This window comes from Anopheles coluzzii, chromosome X (genome assembly GCF_943734685.1).
Source record: "Anopheles coluzzii chromosome X, AcolN3, whole genome shotgun sequence".
Classification (NCBI taxonomy): domain Eukaryota; kingdom Metazoa; phylum Arthropoda; class Insecta; order Diptera; family Culicidae; genus Anopheles; species Anopheles coluzzii.
Window position 1 is genome coordinate 13110525 of NC_064669.1, and position 23881 is coordinate 13134405.

The following is a 23881-nucleotide window of genomic DNA, read 5'->3' on the forward strand; positions in this document are numbered from 1 at the left end:
CAAATTAAGGCAGTTTCTTCTTATGACATTCTTGAACGATTGAATCCTAATGGGTTTGAGTTGAATCGTAATGGGCAGAAAAGCAAAAATTGCCTTTTTGAAAAAGCCATTTTAGCGCATGGCTTCAATAGCTTTTGATAATAAAAAAAAACAATGGCAAGTTGGTAAATATCGCTCCCTAAACCAACTGTGGAGATGATTTTTTATATCTTTCGACTGCTTGTATATTTCTTCTTCTTCTTCTTTGGCACAACAACCGCTGTCGGTCAAGGCCTGCCTGTACCCACTAGTGAAGTGAGCTTGGCTTTCAGTAACTTATTGTTACCATAGCAGGATAGTCAGTCCTACGTATGGGGACACGGTCTATTCGAGGCTTGAACCCATGACGTGCATGTTGTTAAGTCGTACGAGTTGACGACTGTACCACCAGACCGGCCCAATGTATATTAGTGATGGGAAAAATGAAGTCTCTGTCAGAATCGATTCCGGCTAGCTCCGAGGTTTTCTGGAATCGGATCCGGATTTTAAGTCCGGAATAAATTTCCGGAATCGATTCTGGAATCAGAATTGGCTGCGGAATCGGTGCCGGAATTGGTTCTGGAATCGGCTGCGGAATCGGATTCGGTTCCGGAATCGAAATCGGCTCCGGAATCGGAAATGGCTCGGTTTTGGCATCTACATAAGCATAGGCATTTGGGTCCAATGATGAGGCATTTGGGTCCAATGATGATGGTCCGTGATGGTCTTTATTGATAGCCGCAAAGAATCAAAATTTACTAGTAAACGATCCATTCTTATGGAGATTCCCGGACTGATTTCGCTTCTGAAATTTCTTATTTCAATTCAAGAAATGATTCTCATTCCTGATCAAATACCAATTCTGGTGTCAATCCTGATTCCTTTACCGGGATAAATTGCGATTCCCAGGACAATTCCGATTCCGAAGCCGATTCTGATTCTGGAGCCGATTCCGAAGCCAACTCTGGAATCGGATCCGAAGTCATTTCCGGAATCGGCTCCGGAATCGACTATGGAATCGTGTAGGCCCAATTCCGTGCTTCCAGCACTATTATCATATCATGAACCCGTTAATTTCTTGCATATGAAGAAAAGCACATGCTTTTTAAAACAATAATTTTGCTTCTTCAAATATGCCTCCAACTACTTAATATCATAAAACCAAAAGCTTATTTTCTAATGTTTATACTTTAATAATTTAAAATTAAAGTATAACAAAATTCAGGCAAAATTAACTGTCCCGCGACTCTCGTTCATTTACAAAATCGGTGTACCCATCACAGAAAAAGTTTGCCGATCGCTGGTTTTAGACATTAAAGTAGTTATTTAATATGATACTGACTAAAGTATTAATTTCAAATTTTAACAAAAGGGGAATTTACTCTGCATTTGATGTGTCAAAGTGGTACAATTTGCTCAAAATATCGTTATTTTTAATTTCAAAAAAGCGTATCTCATATCCTCGTAAGAGAAATACCGCGTGTCTTGGGGACTACCTGTATTTAAATTCTCTTTTTCATCCAATTTCATTTTCAATCCATCGTTGAGCCTATTCTTGAACTGCATTAACTCTGGCCAGTAATTTATTTATTTTGCTTTTAAAAAATTACTGCCCGGCAGAATTGTCGATGCGCGACAATGGTACAGCTTAATCTCAGATTTACTCGTTTTTAGTTGCCGCTGTCCGTCTTGCTCGCAATTGCTTTGGAAGTTAAGTTACTGTCTACATCGAAAATAGACGACGAAAACCCCTGCAACAACGTTTTGCACCTGCACGGCCTTGCTCGGCCAGCGCCCTCTACACGTGAGAGTGAGAATGTGATGAATATCAAAAGTCAAGTTTTTTTTTATATAATATTTCATCACGCAACTCGTCCATTTTAGAGCCCTCTGGGAGATGGAAAGCAAAAGAAATGATTTTTGATTTCCTCAGGGCACGTGTTTTGGCATAATTTAATGGTAAAAAGTGTTTTTTTTTATTTCGCACAGTCTGTCATCCGCGACCGCTCAAGGTGCGTAGAGAAAGGTTCCGTTGACAGACTGTCATTTTGGCGAATTGTTTACATTCTGCCGATTGATTGTTGCCCTTGATGAGTTGGTAAAAAAAAAACGTTTGCCTCTCTTCTTTTAAAATGATTACTAACCTCTTGCTGCTGTTTTTTAATAGCGTTTAGGGTGTTAAACTGATTTATCGTATAAAGCTTTTTTTTACACATTTTGCACAGTTGCCAACGGGGCGAAAGTTTTCGCCCTTCTTGCAACGCGCGTTGGCAGCTTGCAGCCCACCCTGACGCAAACACACACCTTGGTCGATGCAGTGACACGCCAAACTATTGTCAAAAAATCAATCCCCGCCCCCATCTCTTCCCTCGCGCCCGCGTGCTCGTTCGCATGCCCCGTGCCAACCCACCTGTCAGATGCCACGGCTGTCAAACGCGGTGGACAAAAAGGGCACAATTGCGTAAAGAAAGGAACGGAGAAGCAAAAAGGAAAACGGACGAACGTCAATGCCGTGTAAAATGGCCACTCGGACGGGCTAGGCGAAACGATAGATAGATTTATTCTTTCCCGAACCCCCCACCAAAAAAAAAAAGCAGATAAAGGAATAAACCCACCACCACCACCCCAAGAGGAACCTGTTGTGTTGTCCCCCGGGGAAAGCCGCAGATTCTGTACGTGTGCGCGCGTCTGTGTGTGTGTGTGTGCCGAAACCGTACCCCCAAACCAAAAACGTAAGTAGAAGCAGGCTGGCTGGATCTTTGGCCTTCCCGGGGTGGAAAGGGGGAAATCCAATCCTGGCAAGCCATCGCGGCCGCTCTCCCCGTCAACGGGCAGCTTCCATCCCCACGGACGTTGATGGTGAAAGGGTTGCGGCGGAGTCGCGAGCGCAAATTATCTTCCTCTTTTTTTGTGTGGCACGAACCCTCCCCCCCCCCTCCCCCTTCCTCCCATCTGCATCGAAAGGTAGACGGTGGTGGTGGGGAGGCGCCCACGCCACGCAATCCGCTTGGCCTACCTTGCGATGACATCAGTCGCTGCGCTGCGTCCGAAATTCCACCCTGTGTGTGTGTGCGTGTGCTTGTGTCTGTGTGTGTGTATGTGTGCATGTGTACTTGTACGGGTAGCTTTGGGAAGGTTTCCCTGTGCCCAGTGTCTCGTCCACCCCGTGGAACGGTCGTGTCGTGGAAAATCTCACCCGGACGGGCGTGTGTGTGCACACCTCCGTTCGTTGCAGCTTCCGGCGGCGGTGCAACCACTTGGGTAAAGTGGGCGGGAGAAAGGTGAGCGATGGAGGCACGGGTGTGTCACCATTTGCAACCAACTGTTCAGGTGTTCACCGGAGGGGGGTGGAGAAGGAATGGGAATGACAGCTTGGTCAAGAAAAGGCAGAAGCGAATCCACCCACCACCCACCAAACCTCTTTCAAAGGGGGGGAGGTGCGGAGGAGCAGGAACTGATTGGACTTTTCGGACGCATTCCACTGATGAGTCACGATTTTTCTCTCGAATGGGTGCACGTGTCTGTCTGTGTGTGTATGTATGTGCGCGTGCGTGTGTGTGTGTGAATGAGAAAGAGAGTGCGTGTCTTAAGAAAAAAAAAGAAGGAGGCCAAATGTCTTTCTATCGCAATCTTACTTTCTTTCTCACCTTAGTTGTTGTTGTTGTTGCTGCTGCTGCCGTTGCTTACGGTAAAAGAAACAAAAAATAATGGAAATTGCCTCAATGCCAAACGTTTTTTTTTTGTTGCTGTTGCAATTTATAGCAGCAACGCGCAGAAGAAAACAAAAAGCTTCCCCAGATTTGTCTAACTTTCTTTTTTTTCTCCCTGTGTTTTTCCGGTCCGCTGCTGCTGTTCTCTGGGGCGCTTTTCCCGTGCCGCAAAGGATCGTTTTGAGGGTAAACTACCTCCCGAAGTCTCCTGCCGGACGCCGTACGCCGAAAGAAACCACCTCCAAGTGTGTGTGTGTGTGTGTTGCCACCGTGCATCGAGTGCATCGTCATCAACATCAATCAACACACCTCCATCAGTAAAAAAAGACCCGAAAAACCGCACAGTAAAAAAAAAACAGCTGGTGTGCGGCGTGCGCGCGTTTGTGTGCACGCGCACGTGTGTGTGTAAGCATCCGACCCGCTTTTCCGGGGAGCGGGAAGTGTGCGTCAGCCGCATCTGGGCCTTTGTCACCTGCCTCCCCCCGAGGCAGACAGCAGCAGCCGCCGCGATCAAACAACCGCCAGCCGGAGAGTTAGCCTGGAAGACTCGCGACACCGGAAGATGGAGATCCTCACGCAGTCCCAGGTGCACGGTCTGACCACGCCGACGACCGCCGCCCGCAAGAAGGATGCCGAAGCGAAGGAAAACCTCTGGTAAGCCGGCAACCGCGAGGGGTGGTTCTGACCGTTTTTCTTTTTAGATTGCGCTTGCCGCCCCCGGGCAGCAGGCAACAACATCAAATCGAGTTTTCGACCTCCCTTCCGTACGTTTTGGGCCCGTTGCCGGTGGATGGAAAACGCCCCACATGCACGCACCCTTTCTCTTTTTCCCACGCTCCGCTTTCTTTTTACACCGGTTCTTCGCCGGCTGCTGTTGCTGTGCTGCGATTGCGGCTGCCAGATGTCATCTAGACATTTCCCGGTGGAGAGAAGCATTCGATTTTGATTCAAAACGCTCCAATTTCACCACCTACCCGCTGAGTATGCTTTTCTCACACTCGGTCGTGAGTTGTTTTGCTTTTTGCGTATTTTCCGCAGGGGATTTGTTTTATTTTTCTTTGCTGTATGCTGAGCGTGGAGACTGCAGCATCGCGGCACGAATTCGCGTGTTCACGAATTTGAAATGAAAAAATAACACATATATTAAAATTATTATTTTTTCATTGTACAGCGTGTGCTAAAACCAAGTCGAGCGATGATATCGAAAGTAGCAATACAGGTGACCCCCGCGATACGACTGTCACTTGCTGCAAAATGTCAAGAGCGTCACGAAATATTCACCAACAAAAACAATGAACATATCCGTGGTAGCTTGATGCTCATTGCTGATGCTCACTAAAAGTGCGTCATGACATGCTGTGAACCGTGCTGCCAAATGCCACTGTTTCAGTCACCAAAACTCACGACTGAAACGAACTTCAAGTCAGCTCACATACACAACTGCTCGTGCGACCAATCACCTGCTTGGTGGCATTTTGCTTACCACACAACTCTTGATCAATCACTTGGTCGTGACATTTGCTGTCGGTGATAATCACGACATTATTGGAATATACTTGGCGGATGGTCCCAAGCAGCAAAATGAGCATTGTTTCTCGCTCTGTCTGGTTTGATGGTCTGTCGGGTCAAACCGAGCGAGAAGAAACATGCTCATGTAGTTTATCGGAACCACTGGCACGCACCGCATATGATGATCACCGACAGAAAATGTCACAACTATGTTACTAACCAAGAGTTTGGTTGCACAAAATGTCACCAGGCACGTGATGGTCGCACCAATTGTTTGAGTCTCACCTCTGATCATCACAGTAGAGCTCGTGATGCTGACATGATTATGTTTCAGGCAGAATTTGTCATGACTTGTTTGAAAAAAAAAAGTCATGACATAGTGACTGATCAAGCGTTGGTCGCAAAAATGGTCACGAAGCATGCATTGATCACAGCAATCGTTTTGAGTATCACCTCTGATTATCACAATTGAGTAGGTGACGCTGACATGGATTTTGTTTCAGTCAGATTTTTTTATGACATTGACAGTTACATTTTGCAGCACTGGTTTCTAACCGAAGTCGAGGAGTCGATATCTATGACATACGTATATTTTATTTAAAACAATGTACGATAATGTATTAATTTTACTCCAAACGTCGTTTACATGATATAAATATTCAAGAGTGGGTAGTTGGAATTTGTTTTTAAATGTGTATCTAACGGTTATCGATGAGAAATCAAAAACAAAATGCATCGATTTCTTCTCAATGGCAGATTTTAATTGTTAAAATTAAATTGGTCGTATCTGAAAATCGTCGTAACTCGATGGGGGTCCTATCTCGAGGGTTGCCTGTACATCATTATTCAATTTTATGATGATTATGACTTAATGCTCATGTTTAAGCGAACCATATGCTGCAATGATGATATAAAATCATGGAATGATGTAGGCAAATTTGACCAGTAGAATGCAATTTTACGGGCTAGCCTGGTGTAGTTTTTCTTAAACGCATTTTCTCCTCAAACTAAGAAGACAAGCATGATTGATTCATATTCAATTTTGAAATAAAAAGAAGTAAACTCTTAATGCTGCTTTGTCACTAGACGTAAAGTTCATTGTGATAAGGCAATGGAAAATATTTGCTTTTTTAGCTTTTTAAAGATTTTTTTTAATTATGTTTTTAAAGACCACATTAAATATCATTTGAAACAGGTTGCCAATATTTCAACAATGTCATACAGCATTTGAACGCAACAGTTGCTCGAAAGGTGCAGCACATTTGAGGATTTGAGGTACTTTAGCAATACCAAAAACTCATCGGTGGGTCCATCCGTGGTTCAACCTCATTTCTCACTGCAATTACGAGGTAATCAGATGTATTGTAATATTTGACAAATGCCATCGACGTCATCAATTAATGATCGGTTGCTGATAGCGCTGCAGAAAGAGCCCAGTAAAGGGGAATTCGCGTTTGACCCGCGAGTCCAAAGGTAGCTTATATTGTGTATCTTTAACAAAATAGCTAAAAGGATGAAATTGAACACATACAAATAGGAAAAATGAGTCAAAATTCTTTGGCAACAGAAGTAGGAGGCCTGTATATAGACAGCTTTGAACAATTTTAACTATCGGTTTGCTTCTACCGATGTTCTATTAATGAACACACTCCTTGACGGACATTTTGAATCGAATTTAAAGGTCGAATTTTAGCTTTAAGTATCACTTTAGCATATTTAATGGACAGGGAACAGGCGGCTATCGCAACCAACACTCCATGTTTTCCGTTCTGATCGGTGCCGGAACGACGCGTTCATCCGCCGAGCGAGCGTAGTACCATCTAGTAAACGCATGCTGCATTTAAATGAATACTGTTTGCGCCACCCAACACCCACCCAGCACCAAATCAGGCCTACCGATAACGGCTGGAGGGCTGAGAGGGCGAAAGGTTAGGGAGAGGAAGCAGCAGGGAGCGTAAGAAAACACCGTACCGCACGCCAAAAAGGTTCGCGATTAATCCATCGCGAGGTAGAGATAGGTGCGTCTGTGTGTGCAATTTCTGTTTCTGTCAGCGCGAGCTGCTGTGGACAAAATAGAAACGGTAAAACAAACACCACAGACCCCATCCTCCGTGCCGTCCCGTGCCCGTGCGTCACGTGGCATCGGCATGGGTGGACGATGGCGAAGGCGCGAAAGGGGAGCTGGGTGGAAAGTTTGTTCGGACCTCGGCTGTCCGCGCCGAGTATGACTAATCCTGAAGGGAGGAGAAGGGGCCTCGGGGAAGAAGTCTTACGTCATGTTTCTCGCATAAAATGTGCCATCGAATTTGACGATACGTACATACGTACACACACACTCACACACTTCTTCTATATGTCGTCTGTGTGTTGGGTTTTGTCGATGACATTTTTCATGCGATTTTTTTTGTGTATGTTGTGTTCGTCTTTGCTGCTGCAATGTTTGCTTGCGTCGCCTTATCCCTCATTAGCATACGGAGGAGCGGTCGGGCAAACTATGATATCAGCTGGCTGCGCCGGAAGAGCGCACCAACACCACCACCACCATGTCACCTTCAATCGCTTCAGTCAAACCCATACTTATCATCTTTTTTTTCTTCATCTTGGCAAACCAGGTCGTCCATCCTGAGCGAGGTGCAAACACAGAGCAACACGAAGCTGCCGTCGAACAAATCGGTGCTGGTGCTGGGCGACAATGCGAGCGGCAAGACGACGCTGATCGCGAAGCTGCAGGGCGTCGAGGACCCGAAGAAGGGTTCCGGCCTCGAGTACGCCTACATCGACGTGCGGGACGAGTATCGGGACGGTAAGTATCGTGGGGGGCCTCCGTTCAGGGTGGCGTTTTTTAAATGTGGCCAATTTGCAGATGTCACGCGCCTCAGCGTTTGGATTCTGGACGGCGATCCGGGCCATAACAATCTGCTCAAGTTCGCCCTGAACGAACAGAACTTCCCGCACACGCTCGTCATACTGACGCTGTCGATGACGACGCCGTGGAGCTGGGTCGACCAGCTGCAGCACTGGATGAAGATACTGGACGATCACATCGCGGGACTGAAAATCGATCCAGGTAAACTGGGGGAACCGATGGTGCATTACCGTCCGGGAGAAGCAAATCTTTTGTTTTTGGGTTCTGGAAGAAACAGGATATGGCAAAGCTCTCAATTTTATGGCTTAATTTAATTAAATGACACACGCTGCAAAAAAATCACTTTTGTCAGTTTTGTTGTTACCCCTATGCCTTACGGATTCATTTGTTTTAAAATTCTGTTAAACATCATTTTGTTTAGTAGTTTTAGTAGCAAAAGTTTGAATTACAAATTGCACAGAATAAGCAAATTGTAAAAATTGTAATTAAAAATAGCAATACATGAAATTGATTTAGTGTCGTGGTACTGACCTAATCTTTTAATTCATGTAAACCCATTTTGAATTCGCCAAGAGAAATATGCAGTGCAATCTTTCTAAGGCGAATCTGCGAAAGTACAATAATAAATTAGAAACTAAATAATTGGTTAATGATACCCAGCAATACGATTGCTGATATGGTTGTTTTATCTGTTATTATAAAATCCAAGCAAGGTGAAAGCTTTGTAATTTCTAATATTAAAACTAATGGTAAAGATTCGTCAGTTAACAATCGGCAACAGAGTGCGAAAAAATGTGTTATCAGTTAAAGCGATAAAGCAAAAGCAATATTGCTTCTTGATGACTACTCTCAGGACTCAAACATTATTGTAAATATTCTGATGGTATTCTTATGGTACGAAAGCCTCAACGACCGAGAGAAAGTACATTTACGAACTATCAAAATCTGTTATGAACAAGTAATGTCACGACCGACAAAAAGATCATTAATTCCTCATGACAAAGCTTTTAGACGTTTGTTTTACTCGTAACAAGCAATAGTGTAATTATCGTACTCGTAAAAACAACAATCGAGTTTTTTAAGTGTCTGGTTTTTTTCCAAATACGACTTAAAATATTCACCGCCTGCACGATGTTTTTCAACAGCTGTCTCATTTTGTATTGACACCACAATAACCTTTCAATTCTTACATATGATTTTCAACACACCACAGCAAAAAGCTGCCAAACTCAGTCCAGAACTGATGTGGAAGAACTGAAACATTATTGTGTTGCAAGTACAACATGTCACAGCTGTTGAAAAACATCTCGCAAGCATTGAAAAATGTTGTAGACATTGGAAAATGATTCGAAAAACCCTGTAAGGGAACAGGCAACGTATTTAGCATGTTTGAGATAGACAACGACCTCAATATTTATGTTGTGGGTGTCATTATTATGTTATATTCATTATTATTGGTTACGATTTGAATAATGTTAAGAAATGATGATTTTTAACCATATTCCAATCAGAATCCAATTGTTGTCCACCTACAAAAACTTCAAATTCTATTGCACACGGTCCAACCCACTCTGAAACTGACCAATAAGAGCCCTGAAATGGTTTTTTTTTTCTATCGTACTCCAACAGTGTTTTGGACTATATGAAACGCTGTTACATTACACGTTGGTCCTTGGTTCAAACCGGAATTCCGCTTGTAGAAAGTTTCAAAATGTTCCGCTTGCTGTGTGATTTTAGTTGTGATTTTGCGGAAAGCTGCAAAATTTCACCTACTGCACGCCAATGATAAACGATTCACTGTCTGATGAAATAAGAAGCCTTTGAGCAGTGCAATAAAATAGGACCTAATTTGTAGTGCACAATTCTTAACGGTTTGACCAAAGAAATCAATTCGGCTTGATTGATGTTAGTAAAAAAAATCAAAAAAGTGTTTAAAAAAATGGAATCTGCAGCAGCAATTTTCAGTATTTAAGCGAAAACTCCTAGATTTCATCAATGTATTTTACACATTTGAAAAACAAAACAACAACATTTTTTTGTGCAGTGTGCAATAATTGCCAACATACCCAAAATAGTGTCAAAGTGTAATTCTCAAACAAACTTTTTATTAGGCAAAACATATTGCTCATGTTGGTCTTAGCGTTAACGCTCGCTTTTCCTTCCTTGCAGAAGAGAAACAGCAGTGTCAGGCACGGTTAACGACGGAATGGCAGAACTACTGCGAAACGATCGACGATCTCGATCCCGGCTCGCCAATCAAACGCACCAACCGGTTGCCGTCGGTGGACGACGAGCTGGACGCGTTGCCCCTGCCGGAAGGCGTCCTCACGACCAACCTAGGCCTCGACGTGGTCGTCGTCGTTACCAAGGTGAGTTTGGCACGGCGCACGGCACAGCTAAAACCCGCACCACTCTACCTTGCCCCTGTTTGGCTTCCCAAATTGTTCACTCCGCACCAGACCGACTACATGACCACGCTGGAGAAGGAGCTCGACTATCGGGATGAGCATTTCGACTTCATGCAGCAGTGGATCCGGCGGTTTTGCCTGATGTACGGTGCGTCCCTGTTCTACACGAGCGTGAAGGAGGACAAGAACTGCGATCTGCTCTACAAATACCTCACGCATCGGATCTACGGCTTACCATTCCGGACGCCCGCCCTGGTCGTCGAGAAGGATGCGGTGCTAATGTAGGTGGCTTCGCTTCTACTCGCATGTGCAGCTTTCACCTCACTGTCACTCCATTCTCTACTTATTCCTCTTCCCTTAGACCGGCCGGCTGGGATAATATGAAAAAGATCAGCATACTGTACGAGAACATGCAGTCCTGCAAACCGGACGACTACTACAACGATATTATTGCACAACCGCCTTCGAGAAAGGTACGCTTGCGCAAACGCTCGCATAGTGGCGCGTCTCCGGGGTGTGTGATTTTTGGTTTTCTAATGATTTTGCCCCATTTGCAGACTGTTTCGAACCGTGAGAGCGAAATTCAGACGGAGGATGAGCAATCATTCCTTGCCCGCCAGCAGCAGCTGCTCCAGCAGGGCCAGTCGCCGGCGCGCGGCGAATCTCCGCTCCGGTCGCAACCGAACAACGGTACCAAGAGCACTCAACGGACTCCGGTGGCCGCCGGTGCCCAGGGCTCACCAAAGAAGGTGAGAATGCCAGGCTGGTGATGAATTTACCAAAATTTTCCCTCATTTGCCGTCGACCACCTGATCGAACGGGACCTAATTTATTGACTCCTTCTCTCTTGCTCTTCTCTTTCTCCCCGTTCAGGTCGATGGTAAGCTTACACCCGGCACCCAGAGCGGCGAGGGCGTGCTGGCGAACTTCTTCAACTCCCTGCTGCACAAGAAGTCGGTCTCGCCCGGGTCGGCGGCGGCGGCGGCCGCGGCTGGCGGTGTCGCCGGCACCGGCAGCAGCCCGCTCAGTGCGTCCTCCTCGCCCGTCTCCTCGCTGTCGCCGCGCGTCAGCGTGCTGAACGGGACGGGCGAGCCGGTGTCGGCGAGCGACAAGCTTAGCATGCGCACCGATGCCGCCCTCGAGCTGGACCGTCTCGCCCGGAGCGTTAAGAAGGATCTGGACATCTCCGCGACGCAGTCCGACTGTTGAGAGCCGCAACCAGCCGCCACCACCACCACTACCACCACCTTACCTTACACCCCCGGTCGTGTCGGGGGACTTGCGTGATGGGTTGGGTTGATGGGCAATAAACGTCCCTCAGGCGTGTGTGTGTGTGTGCTAGGGGAGCTGTTGTGTGAGGGGGTTTTCTTTTCCCGAACTGTGCTTCTTTTTTTTCGGCTGCTTTCCATTGTTGGCTTTGGCGAGTGGGGCGGTGGTGCAGCACGGGTGAAATACTCGGGGCGCTTGTTGGGGGATTGCACCCCCGCAATGCTGATGGAGAGCGGGAGGCAGGGTCCAGAGGTGGTCGCAAAAGAGAGATGCGTAGGTGGGCTTTCTTTTTTTTTTAAGTGATTCTTTTAAATCGAGCAACCAGCATATGCTGAACGTTGTGATGCAACGAGCCAATATCGGTTCGTGATTTTGCCTCCATTTTTTTCCGTTTGGTATTTCTTTTTTTAAAGGGTTTTCACCGTATGGATGAAACCCCGTTCTAACACACTCACGGTTTCGGCGGAAGGGAGTGGTTTCATTCTTTCGCTTTTTTTTTAAATGTCTTTTTTTTTCTCTCTTTCTCTTGTCAAAACGTCGAAAAATCCCAATCGAATGAGTGTGTTGCTTATGTGCGGGGGGGGGGGGGGGGGGGGGGGGGGGGGAGGGGGAGGGGGATCAAAAATCGCCAACAAAGTGAAAGTGCACTCGCAAAGAAAACGCGTAGAATCGGTGATTATGTTTTTTTGTTGAAAAAATATCGTCTTAATTTTAAATCTGTTATTACTTCTTCGTTTTTGTTCATATTTTCACGGACGAATTTCGTCCATTGGGGAGAGTTAAGCGAGGATAGGCGATGTTGAAATTATCCGTACTACATACCCACATAGTGGCACACACACACACACATTGATACCATATGAAGTTTTTGTTTCCTCTCTCTGCTGCTGTTGAAAACCTCTAATTGGGACAATCGGAAAGCTAATTGGAAACCCGAAATCCAAAAACCCTTACTGCCAATTGGAACCACTCTCACCAGTATTAAGCGAGTTGTGTCCCGATGCGGATGTTACCACCCATCCAACGCCCACTGTAAGCCCCCTATAGCAACACTGATTGCTCTCCTCCTTGAAAATCAAAAACAAAAATACACTCACACCATTTCTCCCTACACACCTGGGGGGGAGTAACAGCATTGTGATAGACGAATATTGAGTATGTGTGTGCGCGAATGTGCGAGTGTGTGCGCGCAGGCTTGGAGGAAATTCTAGCTTAGTGCAATCGGGCTTTGCTTTTGATGTGTCTGTTGGCTTCCATCTTTTTGCACCACCCCGTTTTAAAACCCCTCCTTCGTGTGCATGTGTGTGTGTGTGAGAGTGTGTCATGCCTGCGCCAACCTTATCGCCTCAGCAGCAACCTCCAGGGAATGAAACAAAAGGGTGAAAGTGTGGAATCCCGTTAAGATATTTATGCTAACTTATGCTAGGGGAGTAGCATTCTCTTCTCACACCCCCTTTCACTCTCTCTCTCTCTCTTTATTTTGCGCGCGCTATCGACAGCTTCCCCTCCCATCTTCGCTTACCGATCGCCGCTTACACAGCAAAGAAGCAAAGAAAAGACACCATTTGGGAGGATTTCTGTTTGTTTGTTTAAAACTAACAGGGAGCACGGGCAGACGAAGCGCATTTAACACGTTTGCTTTGGGAGGACATAAACCCCCAAACCCCCCCCCCCCCCCCCACCGGGGTTAAAAGGGAAGGGAGAGAGAGGAAGGGAGGTGCAAGGGAAGCGAAAAGAAAAAAAAATAAGAGGAAAAGAAACCGAATCACAAACGCTCCGATACTAATTAAAGAATTAAAACATTAAAAAAAGCGCACCCATTTTGCACTGCAGCATAACTGCACGTGCAAAACACTGTGGACTCAAAGTGCACGAAAGTGGCGCAGAATACTACCAATAAGGGTGAAATAGAGCGACTAGGAGAGAGAGATAGAGAGAGAGAGAGAGAGGGAAAGAATAAAAAAACGAATTGCGAACGAAGCGAAGGAAGGGGTTTAGTAGTAGCGAAAACACGTACGGTTTAGTAGTTAAAGTTAATATTAATACTATACTATAAAGCAAACAGCAGCATCATCAGCAGCAGCAGATAGGAAAGAAAGATGGAGGATAAGAAAAGTGAGAAGAAGAGAAAAAAAACGAAAAGAAAGAGCGAACAAGCAAACAAGCGAGCATAATACTGCACCCAGATAACCTGCATACTGATAAAATCCTTAATACTTACTCTTAAAAAATATATATACAAACACCCACACACACACATACATACACATAGACCCACACGTACGTACGCTCGGTAAACGGATTGTCCTGACCTTCCTTCTTTTCCCCCAACCATTCAGCTTCACCAACTTTCCACGGAAAAGCGTATGTGTGTTTATGTATGTATTTGCGAGTGGGTGTATGTGTGTGTGTGTGAAATCCAGAAACAAGAAGGAAATTATATCGTCTTATTTATAATTTAACACTATTGCTGCGCTAGGCGACTAAAAAAAAACAACAGAAACCGGGTAGGGGAAGGTCGCAGGACCGGCAGAGGGAGACGATATACAACACCTCTAGTGCAGCTACTAATCAGCCGCGTGAAACGAAGGAAGGAAGAGAGTGGCCAGAAGGGAGCAGCAGAAGTAGCAAAAGGAACAGAAAAGGCAGGGTTCGAGACCGCGAAGCAACGCGCGCAGTGGATATTATTTAAATCGCGACCGAGTGGCATCGTGACCAAGGGAACGCGAATTGTAATGCTGCGAAGCTATCTACTATTGCTATTGCTACTACCCGGGCAACTACTGCGTACACGCTGCACTGCTAGGGTAGAACGGGGTGGAACCAAGACGAGAGGGAAGTTAAAAAAATGGAGGAAAAAAATCATACATGCAAAAACAAAAAAAAAAAAAACAACAGTACTGCGTGTGAGGCTGAACGCGTGGCGGACGGTGGACGAACGGGAGTGTGGCGTCCGTAACACGGAGACGTCTTCGAAAGGACGAAGCAGGTGGCAGTTTGGCGAATAAAAAAAAACAAGCGACACTAATGTACGCGGTATAACAAGCTAAAGCTGCTGAAGGATGGGTTTTTTCTTCTATTTTTTGTTTCCGATTTTGTTATAACTCCATTCAACGAAGTATTGAGGCATGAGGTTCATAAATCACGAAAGCTTCATCCCGGACATGGGCAAATCAGATTCGGAATCGGAATGAATCGTTAAAGTTATTCTATGAATCAGGATCTCTACTTTGGTAGATTCATGAATCTCCAACGTTTCGTAAAGATTGATTGATCCATCAGTGATGACTTCCTGAGGATTCATAAATAATCAACGCCTCATGAATATCTCTTCTCTGTGTTCTCTTCTCTGGCATAGCAACCGATGTCGGTCCAGGCCTGTCTGTAACACTAGTGGACTTTCAGCTTTCAGTGACACATGAATGGATATCTAGGGACATATAAATCTCGCTCTAAACATTTTCCCTTTTTAATCTATTTACTACACTTCACTACATACATCGATTTGTCAGGATTTGTCTTTAATCAATCCCATGATAACGACACGATGCTTAAAAACGATCAAAGATATCCAAACAAACGAAAGATTTGTCCTGTCTTTTTGTGTCTGATACAGTATTTGTACACGAATCTTCAGAGATTCACAATTGTTACGAGGTTCATGAATCATTCTAGATCAATGTTATTCTTCAGAGATTTAAGTCGTAGTTCTTACCGATTATATTGGAAATTCACAATCACTCATCATTGAATGTTTGAATAGTTTTGAGAGGCTTTGGCTCCAACGGAGTTCTTTCGCCTCTATTTAAATGCCTAATCACAAGCACGTTGGACCGGACAGCTTCTGTTGACTCCGAACTTTGGACGACTCCCTACGACTCCAGGCGACTCCGGATGACTTTGACTCAGAACGACTACGATCGACTCTGGACGACTTCTCACTCCAAACGAATCCGGACGACGCCGAACGACTCCGACACTACGCGGAACTAGTTGTTCGGATTTGGCCGGAATCGGATGCTCCAAAGAGCACATCACTTCTTCATACATTCCTGGACATTAGTTAATTTAGCCCGATGAAAGAGTTGCGCAACACAAGGCTTTGATAAACTCTGATATAATTCTTCTCTACGCCAGTGCTCTCCAACTTTGTTAGGCTCACGGACCATTTAGCTTCGTATATACATTTTAATCCTTGGAATTAATCTCCGACATCCAACTAATCCTGATCCTAGTATAAATACATGTAGTTATTCTTCAAGACACAACGGTCAATGAAACTTTGCCACCAATTGCATTTCCTTGTCAATTTCCTGCGATGCACGCGTGTCGAACATCTCTCAAGGTACAACAATGTTTGAGATCAGGATATAACATTGATTACTAAATCCCTGACTCTTTCCAATTTCCGTAAAAACCGTAAAAAACATTATTTGATCTCATGATTAATCTCATACATTTTTGATTCGAGTTAGAAGTCGAACGAGTCATCTTAAACGAATACCACATACCACACACACATTTGGAGGAGTTGATTGTAGTATATTTCGGTTGCTTTAATTCTGCGTATGCCCGAGTCGGACACCGGACAGACATCCGCTAGATGAAGAATATCCGACAGCTGCAGGCAATCCAGAGGGCGCCGGCAGCACTGTAGATGAGCAGCAGCGCTAGCAGCAGCTGATCGACCGGCCCGTACACGTAGTAGAGGTTGGCGAACGCGGCCAGCAGAATGATGGTCACCCCGGCGAGTAGCCCGATGCCGGCCTTGGCCGTGGCCCACCGGTGCTGACCGAGCTGCCGCTTGATGACCGCCTCCTGGTACGCGCAGGTGATCGAGTGCCCGACACCGACCAGCATGCAGCCGACGAAGATCCAGAAGTTGGACTTGGTGGTGTACACGCAGAAGTACCCGAACGACTGGAAGAACAGGCCGAACACGAGCAGCCGGCCGTGCAGCTTGCGAAACCGGAGCTCGCAGCAGAGCAGCAGCAGGGAGGCGCCGGCCCACGCCGATGAGATCACGACCACCGCCAGCAGGGTCATGTGACGGGCCCGGGCCTGCTGCTGGTAGTGGTGCACGCTCAGCCGGGGCAGGATACAGAGGAACAGCACCAGTATGCTGGTGTCGGTCGCTTTGAGCAGGGCGCAGCTGCAGCACCGCAGATCGCCGAGTGCGCTCCGGGTGGACGCCACCAGCCGGAGATTAAGGGTAGGCCGGAAGCCAAGATCGAGTGCGCGCAACAGATCGCACAGCTGGCCAAACCAGCGCCACTTCCCGTCCGTTGCGTCGGCAGTGGACTGCGTGTCGGCATCGCTATCAGTCTCGTGCGTGGTTACGCCCGGTGGGTGCGCTCCGGTAGCTGTGTCCGGCAGCTCGCCGACCGGTTCGTCCTCCTCCAGTATCATCTCCAGGATCTCGACGCCGTCTTGATTGTAGCACTTGCCTTCCCGTCGGTACAGCAGCGACTCCTCGCACTCTCCATACTCACCGCTGTAGTCAAGCGTTGGGTTCGTCAGGAACGCTGGTGGTTCACGTTTCGCTTCCTCCCGCAGTGGAGCGCTGAAGTTGGCCGGATTCTTCCACGTCAGGCTGGTGACGCTCCGGGCCGGTTCCGGGTCGTTCGGCTGTGCTTCGCCCGGTGCGCACGGCTCCTGCTTAGGCTCGAGCGGCACGGCACGGGTCGCGACGTGCGCGTAGTACGACTCGTTGCCCTTCTCCGTGAGACACACGAGCGCGTCCAGGTCGCTGCGCAGCCGACCCTTCTCGCCCGCGATTAGCATCGTCAGGGGCAGCAGGTGCAGCACTATGCCGGCCAGCAGTAGCAGCAGCGCACCGTAGATGTACCCATCCCAGGGCAGCTGCACGCAGAGCAGGAGCAGCAGCATGCTCGAGGCCTGCCCGCACGAGTGCAGAAACTTGATCACGAACATCTCCTTGCGGGCGCTAAAGATCTTGGCCAGCACCTTCCACATGCGGGAAAAGACCAGCTGATAGCCGAAGCCTGCGCGTCGACCGAGGTATTTAGGAGGCGTTTTAGGAAAGGGTGAAATCGCACTGCTGCATGGGTACACTTACCTCCGACGACACTGTACAGCAGGGCCAGCAGTAGATAGTGCGGGGTGGCACACAGCAGCGCAACGAGCCCGCTCGCTGAGATTCCAAGACAGAGGATGGCGACCCCAAGCAGTAGCTGGCGGGTGTTGCGCTCGTTGCTGAAGCGAAACAGGGCACGGTGCAGTAGATTGCAGCCGATCAGCAGCACGGGCGGACAGATGAGGTTCAGCTGTGGGTCGTTGCTTACCAGCGCGCCGAACACGTACACCGGGGTAAAGAGCACTATCTAGATACCCCAGGTACCAGTGGGGGGGGGATGTATGGGAATATGGAGAACACAGGGAGATGGTAAATGATGATGGTAGGGCTTGGGGGGAGATCTCTCTCTCTCTCCTCTGAGACGGAGACCTTTATGGCGCTTACATTCATCAGAAAGATATACAGCAGCAATCGCCACTTCGGCAGTATCAGCACGATCAGATCGAAGACGCGCGGCTCCACCATCTCGTTGATGAACGCTTCCATTGTTGTGGCAGCTGTTGTGGAAGATGGCGTCGTTCGCCGACCGTTACGAGTCCCCGAGGCTCTACTCCCGGATGTCTGATGTTACATAATTGTTTGCCACCCGGCGTCAACTGCTGCGTGTGTGTGTTTCCGGTCGCCTACGGGCATCTATTCCGTTCCGTCACCAGAACGGAACTACACGGACTGCACTGCGAGTACACACACACACTTCAAGACTTTGGAGATCCTCCGGTGACTTGACTCCGGTAGTACACTACTCAGCCTAGATGCACAGCTGGAGAACTGGGATTAGAGCTCTTCTTCTCCTCCTCCCTCCTCTGCGGTGTTGATGGAAGAGGAACTCTGGTTCAACGCACCCAACGGACGGGACGGAAAAATTGGGGAACGTGCTGCTCGCTCAACCCCGTACGGTTCTGTGCTGTATTGTCTCGGCAGGCGACACGATGTGCACAAACCTCAGGCATGGTCGTGTTGGTGTGCAAGCACACCCGCGCCCACCCGTGCCCCCCTGGTGCGCTCTTGGATGTTGATGTTGATGGATCCGTCGGCAGAGGCGGCTTATACCTCTTATCTACTTATCTTATCTCAACCTGCAGGCTCGTAACTCACAATCGGGAGCAGCACAATGGTTGTAAAGACACCGGAACCAGGGGTTTGTTTGTGTGTGTGTTTGTGAGTATCGCTCCCAGCTCCAGCATTTTGCTCGGGGAGGGTGAATCCTACCCTGACTGACCACACACACACACACACTAACAGAGCTTATCACATATCTCTTTACCGGGCTGCGGGCGGGGATTGTTTTCGCCGGACAAACATCTTCAACGGTGACGAACCTAAGCGGGGCGACCTGGGAAGCGCCTACCAACGATAAGATCCGGCTCGCCAGTTTGCAAGCAGTCGGGTGATATGAGGCCAACCTCCCATCCCCTTCCTCCTCTTATCTGCTACAGAATTGGGCGGCGGCGGGATGGTGCGAGCATTTGTGGTCCGCGGATGTTTCCGAACATTCCGATGCTACTGGAGACATTCGGCCCACACGTGCATCCATCGAGAGAGAGAGAGAGAGAGAGAGAGAGAGAGAGAGAGAGAGAGAGAGAGAGAGAGAGAGGGAGAGAGATCATCGATGGTTCCCGTAGGTCTGCTGGACGCCATGTTTTTTTTTCAGGTGTGTCGTTGGGTTTTTGAGTTTCTGACGATACTCGCGTATCGATTATCTAACGACGCCCGGGAGGAGTTGGAACCTGCTGTGCTGGGCAGCAGTGTTGAGCAACGGACCATCGGAGGTAGACATCTTCTCATTAATCTTAATCTGTGTGGGGTGTGTCGTAGGTATCTGCACTCAAGATGCAAGCCGGAGATGTCTATTCATTGCAAGGGTCTTTGATCTGATTGCTCCAGATATGGGTCTTCTTCGGCAGGCTACTGTTTTTTTACATTGAATTGTGCAAACTTTGAAGTCATCGTCATATAAGGTCCGGGTTACAGATCTTGATGTTTGCTGACTTGCTACCGATTTTGTTAACATATATGTGAATGTTTGAAAGGTAGAAGAGTTTGGATATAGCAATAGAGATGTCCTGCAGTGCAATATATGTAGATCAGCATTTTCGTAAGCACAGTGAGAGTAAGAAAAACATATTTCTGTATGTCAATTAAGGATAGCTTTCTTAAATATCACGCAGTTTTGTATGACTTTGAAAGCCTGGGCATCCACAGTAACGTCAAGATTGATTCAATGTAACTCAATTTTTCTGCTCTATTTCGGAGAAGACGCAAGAAAGCAAACAACCATTTTCTGAAATTTTACTAATAGCGCTTGGTTCAATAGAATATATATTTTGACTCGTGTTTTTTTTTGCGGCGTGAAACTCTTATTTTGGTTGCCGATTGATTACTCTCCTACCCTCCATACATCCTAGCAGTTTACTGAGTTTTTGTTTTGCTAATGGCACAATTACCTATCTAACAATTTGGGAGGAAAAGGATATTCTTCTTGGAAATGTACATCGAGCGAATAGACAAAAAGTACCCTTTGGAAACTACCAACACCGAGCTGAGAAAGACACTGAGTGGTGTGAGTAATAAGCATACTGTGTGCATACAGCTACTAAATATGATATTGACGCTTAAGTCTACGGTGCCTTAACCTAAAGACGACCGCGTGACACCTCAACCGGAACCGTGCAACACCCAAAACTGTGTTTGAACATGCTTGACTTTTTTTGTGGGAAATAAATGTTTTTTTGTTTGTGACTTCATTTTCCACTCCAAGTATGCCCGTACGCTTTTCATAAGCAAGAGGAAGCGAAGATTTAATCTAAACAAATCAAACAATTACACAGACACATTTAAAAAGCTCTACGTAGAAAAGGCGCATTCGATTGCCAGCCAGTGAGGCTAAATGTTAGTAGAGAATGGAACCACAGTTCCTAAACTAACCGGGAAAGCGGAGGAAAACGTGTAACAAATACTCAAAAACTGAAGTAACAAACAAAACACTTGAGGGGCTTTTGCACGTAATGCCTCCGACCTATCGAGGTTGACCCTCCCTGCAAGGAATGCACTCTAAACCTTAATTCGCAACCAGTACCTGGAAACAAACACAAAAATCCCCAAAAGAAAAACCTCTCTCCTTTCCCTAAAAAAAAAACAAAAAAAAGAACTAAAAAAGCTTCTGATACTTGAGCCGGTCCTCGACGTCCCGCAGCCGCTGCTGCTCCTGCAGCTTGGCCAGCTCTTTGCCGACGGCGGTTTGCAGGCCCGAGTCCAGCTCGGCCGCCCGCTCGAAGTCGGCCCGGGCCCGGTCGAAGTTCCACGCCCCGGCATGAGCCTTGCCCCGCCGGAACAGTGCCTTCACGCAGTGCGGATCGTACTTGAGCGCCTCGGTGCAGTGCTCGATCGCGGCGTAGTAGTCCCGCTCGAGCAGCTTGCACTGCGAGTAGTTCAGCAGCAGCGGCACCTTCATCTGGGCCAGCTCGATCCATTCCGGTTCGTCGGGTTTTTCCCTTAAAAAAAAATAATAATATAAATTAAATTTATATAAAAAGGGAAAGAGAGAGAGAGAGCGCGGCCCTTACTTGAGCATCAGCTGCTCGATGATGCCGGTCGCGTACGAGTAAGCGTCCCGGGCCGCGGTCAGATCGTTCGCCCGGTACGCGGCATTGCCCTGTTCGCGCAGCCGACCAACCAGTGCCCGCTTCTCGTCGTCGCTCAGCTGCCACGATTCCTTCTCGTACTCGTCCGGGCTCTCGATCGACAGGATCTCGATCGTGAACTCCAGGTCCTGCGGGTGGGTGAACAGCTCGTCCAGGTCCCGGTAGCCGATGCCCTCGTTCTGCACCGTCATGCCGCAGCAGTGCTTGCGCTCCTCGCGCGGCTTCTGCGCGTCCCGGATCGTCTTCGACACGAACGGGTACTGCTGGACGAGCGACCGGTCGCACCGGAACCGGGCCACCTCGTGCAGGGCCATCTGCTGCACGATCGATTCCCACACCTCGAGCTTAAACTTCTTGCCGAGCACCAGCTCCATCGGTTTCTGGCCGTGCGCCCGGCTGTCGTCGATCAGCGTCCGCGCCTCGTCACATTTTCGCGTCTGATAGTGAAACTTTACCTGAAAAAAAAGAAATAGAGGATTGTGGGGGAATGAAAGGGCACCAGCGGGGGGAGTTGGGTGGATTTTGCATGCGCTTACCTTCGTACCGTCCCGAAACGGGACGACCTTGGTGCCCGCATGCACAATGTTTTTCACAATTTTTGGCTCCTGCAAGGTGGAATCCATCACAACAAATATTTTGATGGACGGTGGGATAGGAGGTGAGAGTGCGGGAAACAACAAGTCAAGCTGGTCACATATACACGCACACACACACACGGACGACACAACACTACAGCTGTTTTGGTGGGATGTAGGGCTGACGAGGGCTTTTCACACGGCCTGTGGTGACATTTTCCCTTCGATTTTCTTTGGCAGGCAGACTCACACACGCGAGAGCAGTTGGACAACAAACATTGTGTGTGTGTCTTTCGCTCTGTGTGTAGCGTGGAAAGCGCTACACACAGTGCGCACGTGAGTTTGGCATTTCCACACACATTCACACTCACACACATACATACACAAGCCCAGCTTCCCTTTGCGAGCTAGAAACAACAACACAACCTATTGTTTGTGGGACGTTCTCACGCCACAAGGCTTGCTGTCAGGCGGATTGCATACCTTTCATTGGATTGCGGCGCGTCACAAAAAAATCCAAAACCAAAGTTATGCAAACCGCCAAGCAAATTTTTCACTATGCTATGAAACTGTAGCGGAAAATTGTTTCCCCGTTTTTCATTGTTTATCCCGGATTTCCCTCCTTTCGCTGACGTGAAGCTGAACTGTGTGATATAAACGGCACGAAGTGGCTGTCAAACCGAGCACCGTTTGTTATTGTTTACAGTGGCCGGCAAAAAAAGTGCTCACTACTTACAATTTTGCATTTTTTCCATTATTTCGTGAAAAATTAAGTTACAGGGTTTCACACTTTATCTCAAGACCGCGGGACCTCTTCCCGAATCTGTCTTAGCCAAAGCCAAGATTGCGGTATGATGCTTGAAATCGTTGATGATACCTGAAAACGTTGATGATACCTGAATTCATCGGATGCAATGCTGAATCTGCGGCACATTTCTCGAAACACACTGGTCCGCGCCGAGGACATGCGGTCGAATATTTTTTTACACGGATAACCTTTGTGTACATCAGTCTATTAGAAACACTCAATTATCCTTTTCGTTTTTTTAACCAAAAAAAGACAATTTAATAAAATGAGTGAATGCATATTTGTTTAATTAAAATATTTACAAATGTTAAGAAAGTAGTTTGAACTGTTTAAATAATCTTTTCTGGTAAAAACACGAAAAAATAATTCACTGTTTTCAGTACACTGATGTACACAAAGGTTATCCGTGTAAAAAAATATTCGACCGCATGTCCTCGGCGCGGACCAGTGTGTTTCGAGAAATGTGCCGCAGATTCAGCATTGCATCCGATGAATTCAGGTATCATCAACGTTTTCAAGCATCATACCGCAGTCTTGGCTTTGGCTAAGACAGATTCGGGAAGGGGTCCCGTGGTCTTGAGATAAAGTGTGAAACCCTGTATTGTGCTGCTTTATTTATTGAAACATTGTTCGTTTAATTGAAACATTGTTCGGTTTCTATTATGAATGTGCAGTACCCTACCGTGACAAAAACGAAAAGTTTGCTTTCAGAAAAAAAAAATTACACCTACACACCTAAAATCTGCCACAAATTCTCGATAGCACCAAGATTTATACTATGTGGAGGACATACAAGATGTTTTATTCGAAACGAGTTGAGAAATGTTTTTTTACTATTGATTGTGTGTTGTTGAGATTTCAGCCTGTAGGAACAAGTTTTTAACTTTCAAAACCTGTCTTTTTAAGAAAAATTCCAAAATATTCATTAAGGATGCTTATATAGGTATCAGCCCTCGTTATACCTTCGATTCACATCAGTT

The 23881-nt window shown here is 47.0% G+C and overlaps 3 protein-coding genes across 4 annotated transcripts; 1 reads left to right on the plus strand and 2 right to left on the minus strand.

The window, feature by feature from the left end:
- The first annotated feature begins 2419 nt into the window (after positions 1–2419).
- LOC120960942 (cytoplasmic dynein 1 light intermediate chain 2) lies at positions 2420–14831 on the plus strand. 2 transcript variants are annotated; one of them, XM_040384435.2, is made up of 9 exons: positions 2420–2750; positions 3902–4382; positions 7850–8040; positions 8101–8304; positions 10273–10472; positions 10563–10792; positions 10873–10984; positions 11069–11260; positions 11385–14831. In XM_040384435.2, the coding sequence occupies exons 2-9, from the start codon at positions 4291–4293 to the stop codon at positions 11718–11720; spliced, it is 1557 nt and encodes a 518-aa protein (XP_040240369.1). In that variant the 5' UTR covers positions 2420–2750; positions 3902–4290; the 3' UTR covers positions 11721–14831. The 2 variants fall into 2 exon arrangements, with proteins under 2 accessions (XP_040240369.1, XP_040240370.1); XM_040384436.2 differs by lacking the exon at positions 2420–2750 and adding an exon at positions 3017–3299.
- A 1470-nt stretch (positions 14832–16301) lies between these two features.
- On the minus strand, positions 16302–18926 carry LOC120960941 (uncharacterized). The gene is made up of 3 exons (XM_040384434.2): positions 18262–18926; positions 17860–18124; positions 16302–17785 (listed from the first exon to the last, which is right to left on the minus strand). The coding sequence occupies exons 1-3, from the start codon at positions 18361–18363 to the stop codon at positions 16380–16382; spliced, it is 1773 nt and encodes a 590-aa protein (XP_040240368.2). The 5' UTR covers positions 18364–18926; the 3' UTR covers positions 16302–16379.
- A 1228-nt stretch (positions 18927–20154) lies between these two features.
- On the minus strand, positions 20155–22747 carry LOC120960943 (AH receptor-interacting protein). Its single transcript, XM_040384437.2, has 4 exons — positions 22577–22747; positions 22055–22500; positions 21441–21973; positions 20155–21368 (listed from the first exon to the last, which is right to left on the minus strand). Exons 2-4 carry the CDS (start codon positions 22139–22141, stop codon positions 21026–21028), a joined length of 963 nt encoding a protein of 320 aa, XP_040240371.1. The 5' UTR covers positions 22142–22500; positions 22577–22747; the 3' UTR covers positions 20155–21025.
- Between the last annotated feature and the right edge of the window lie 1134 nt (positions 22748–23881).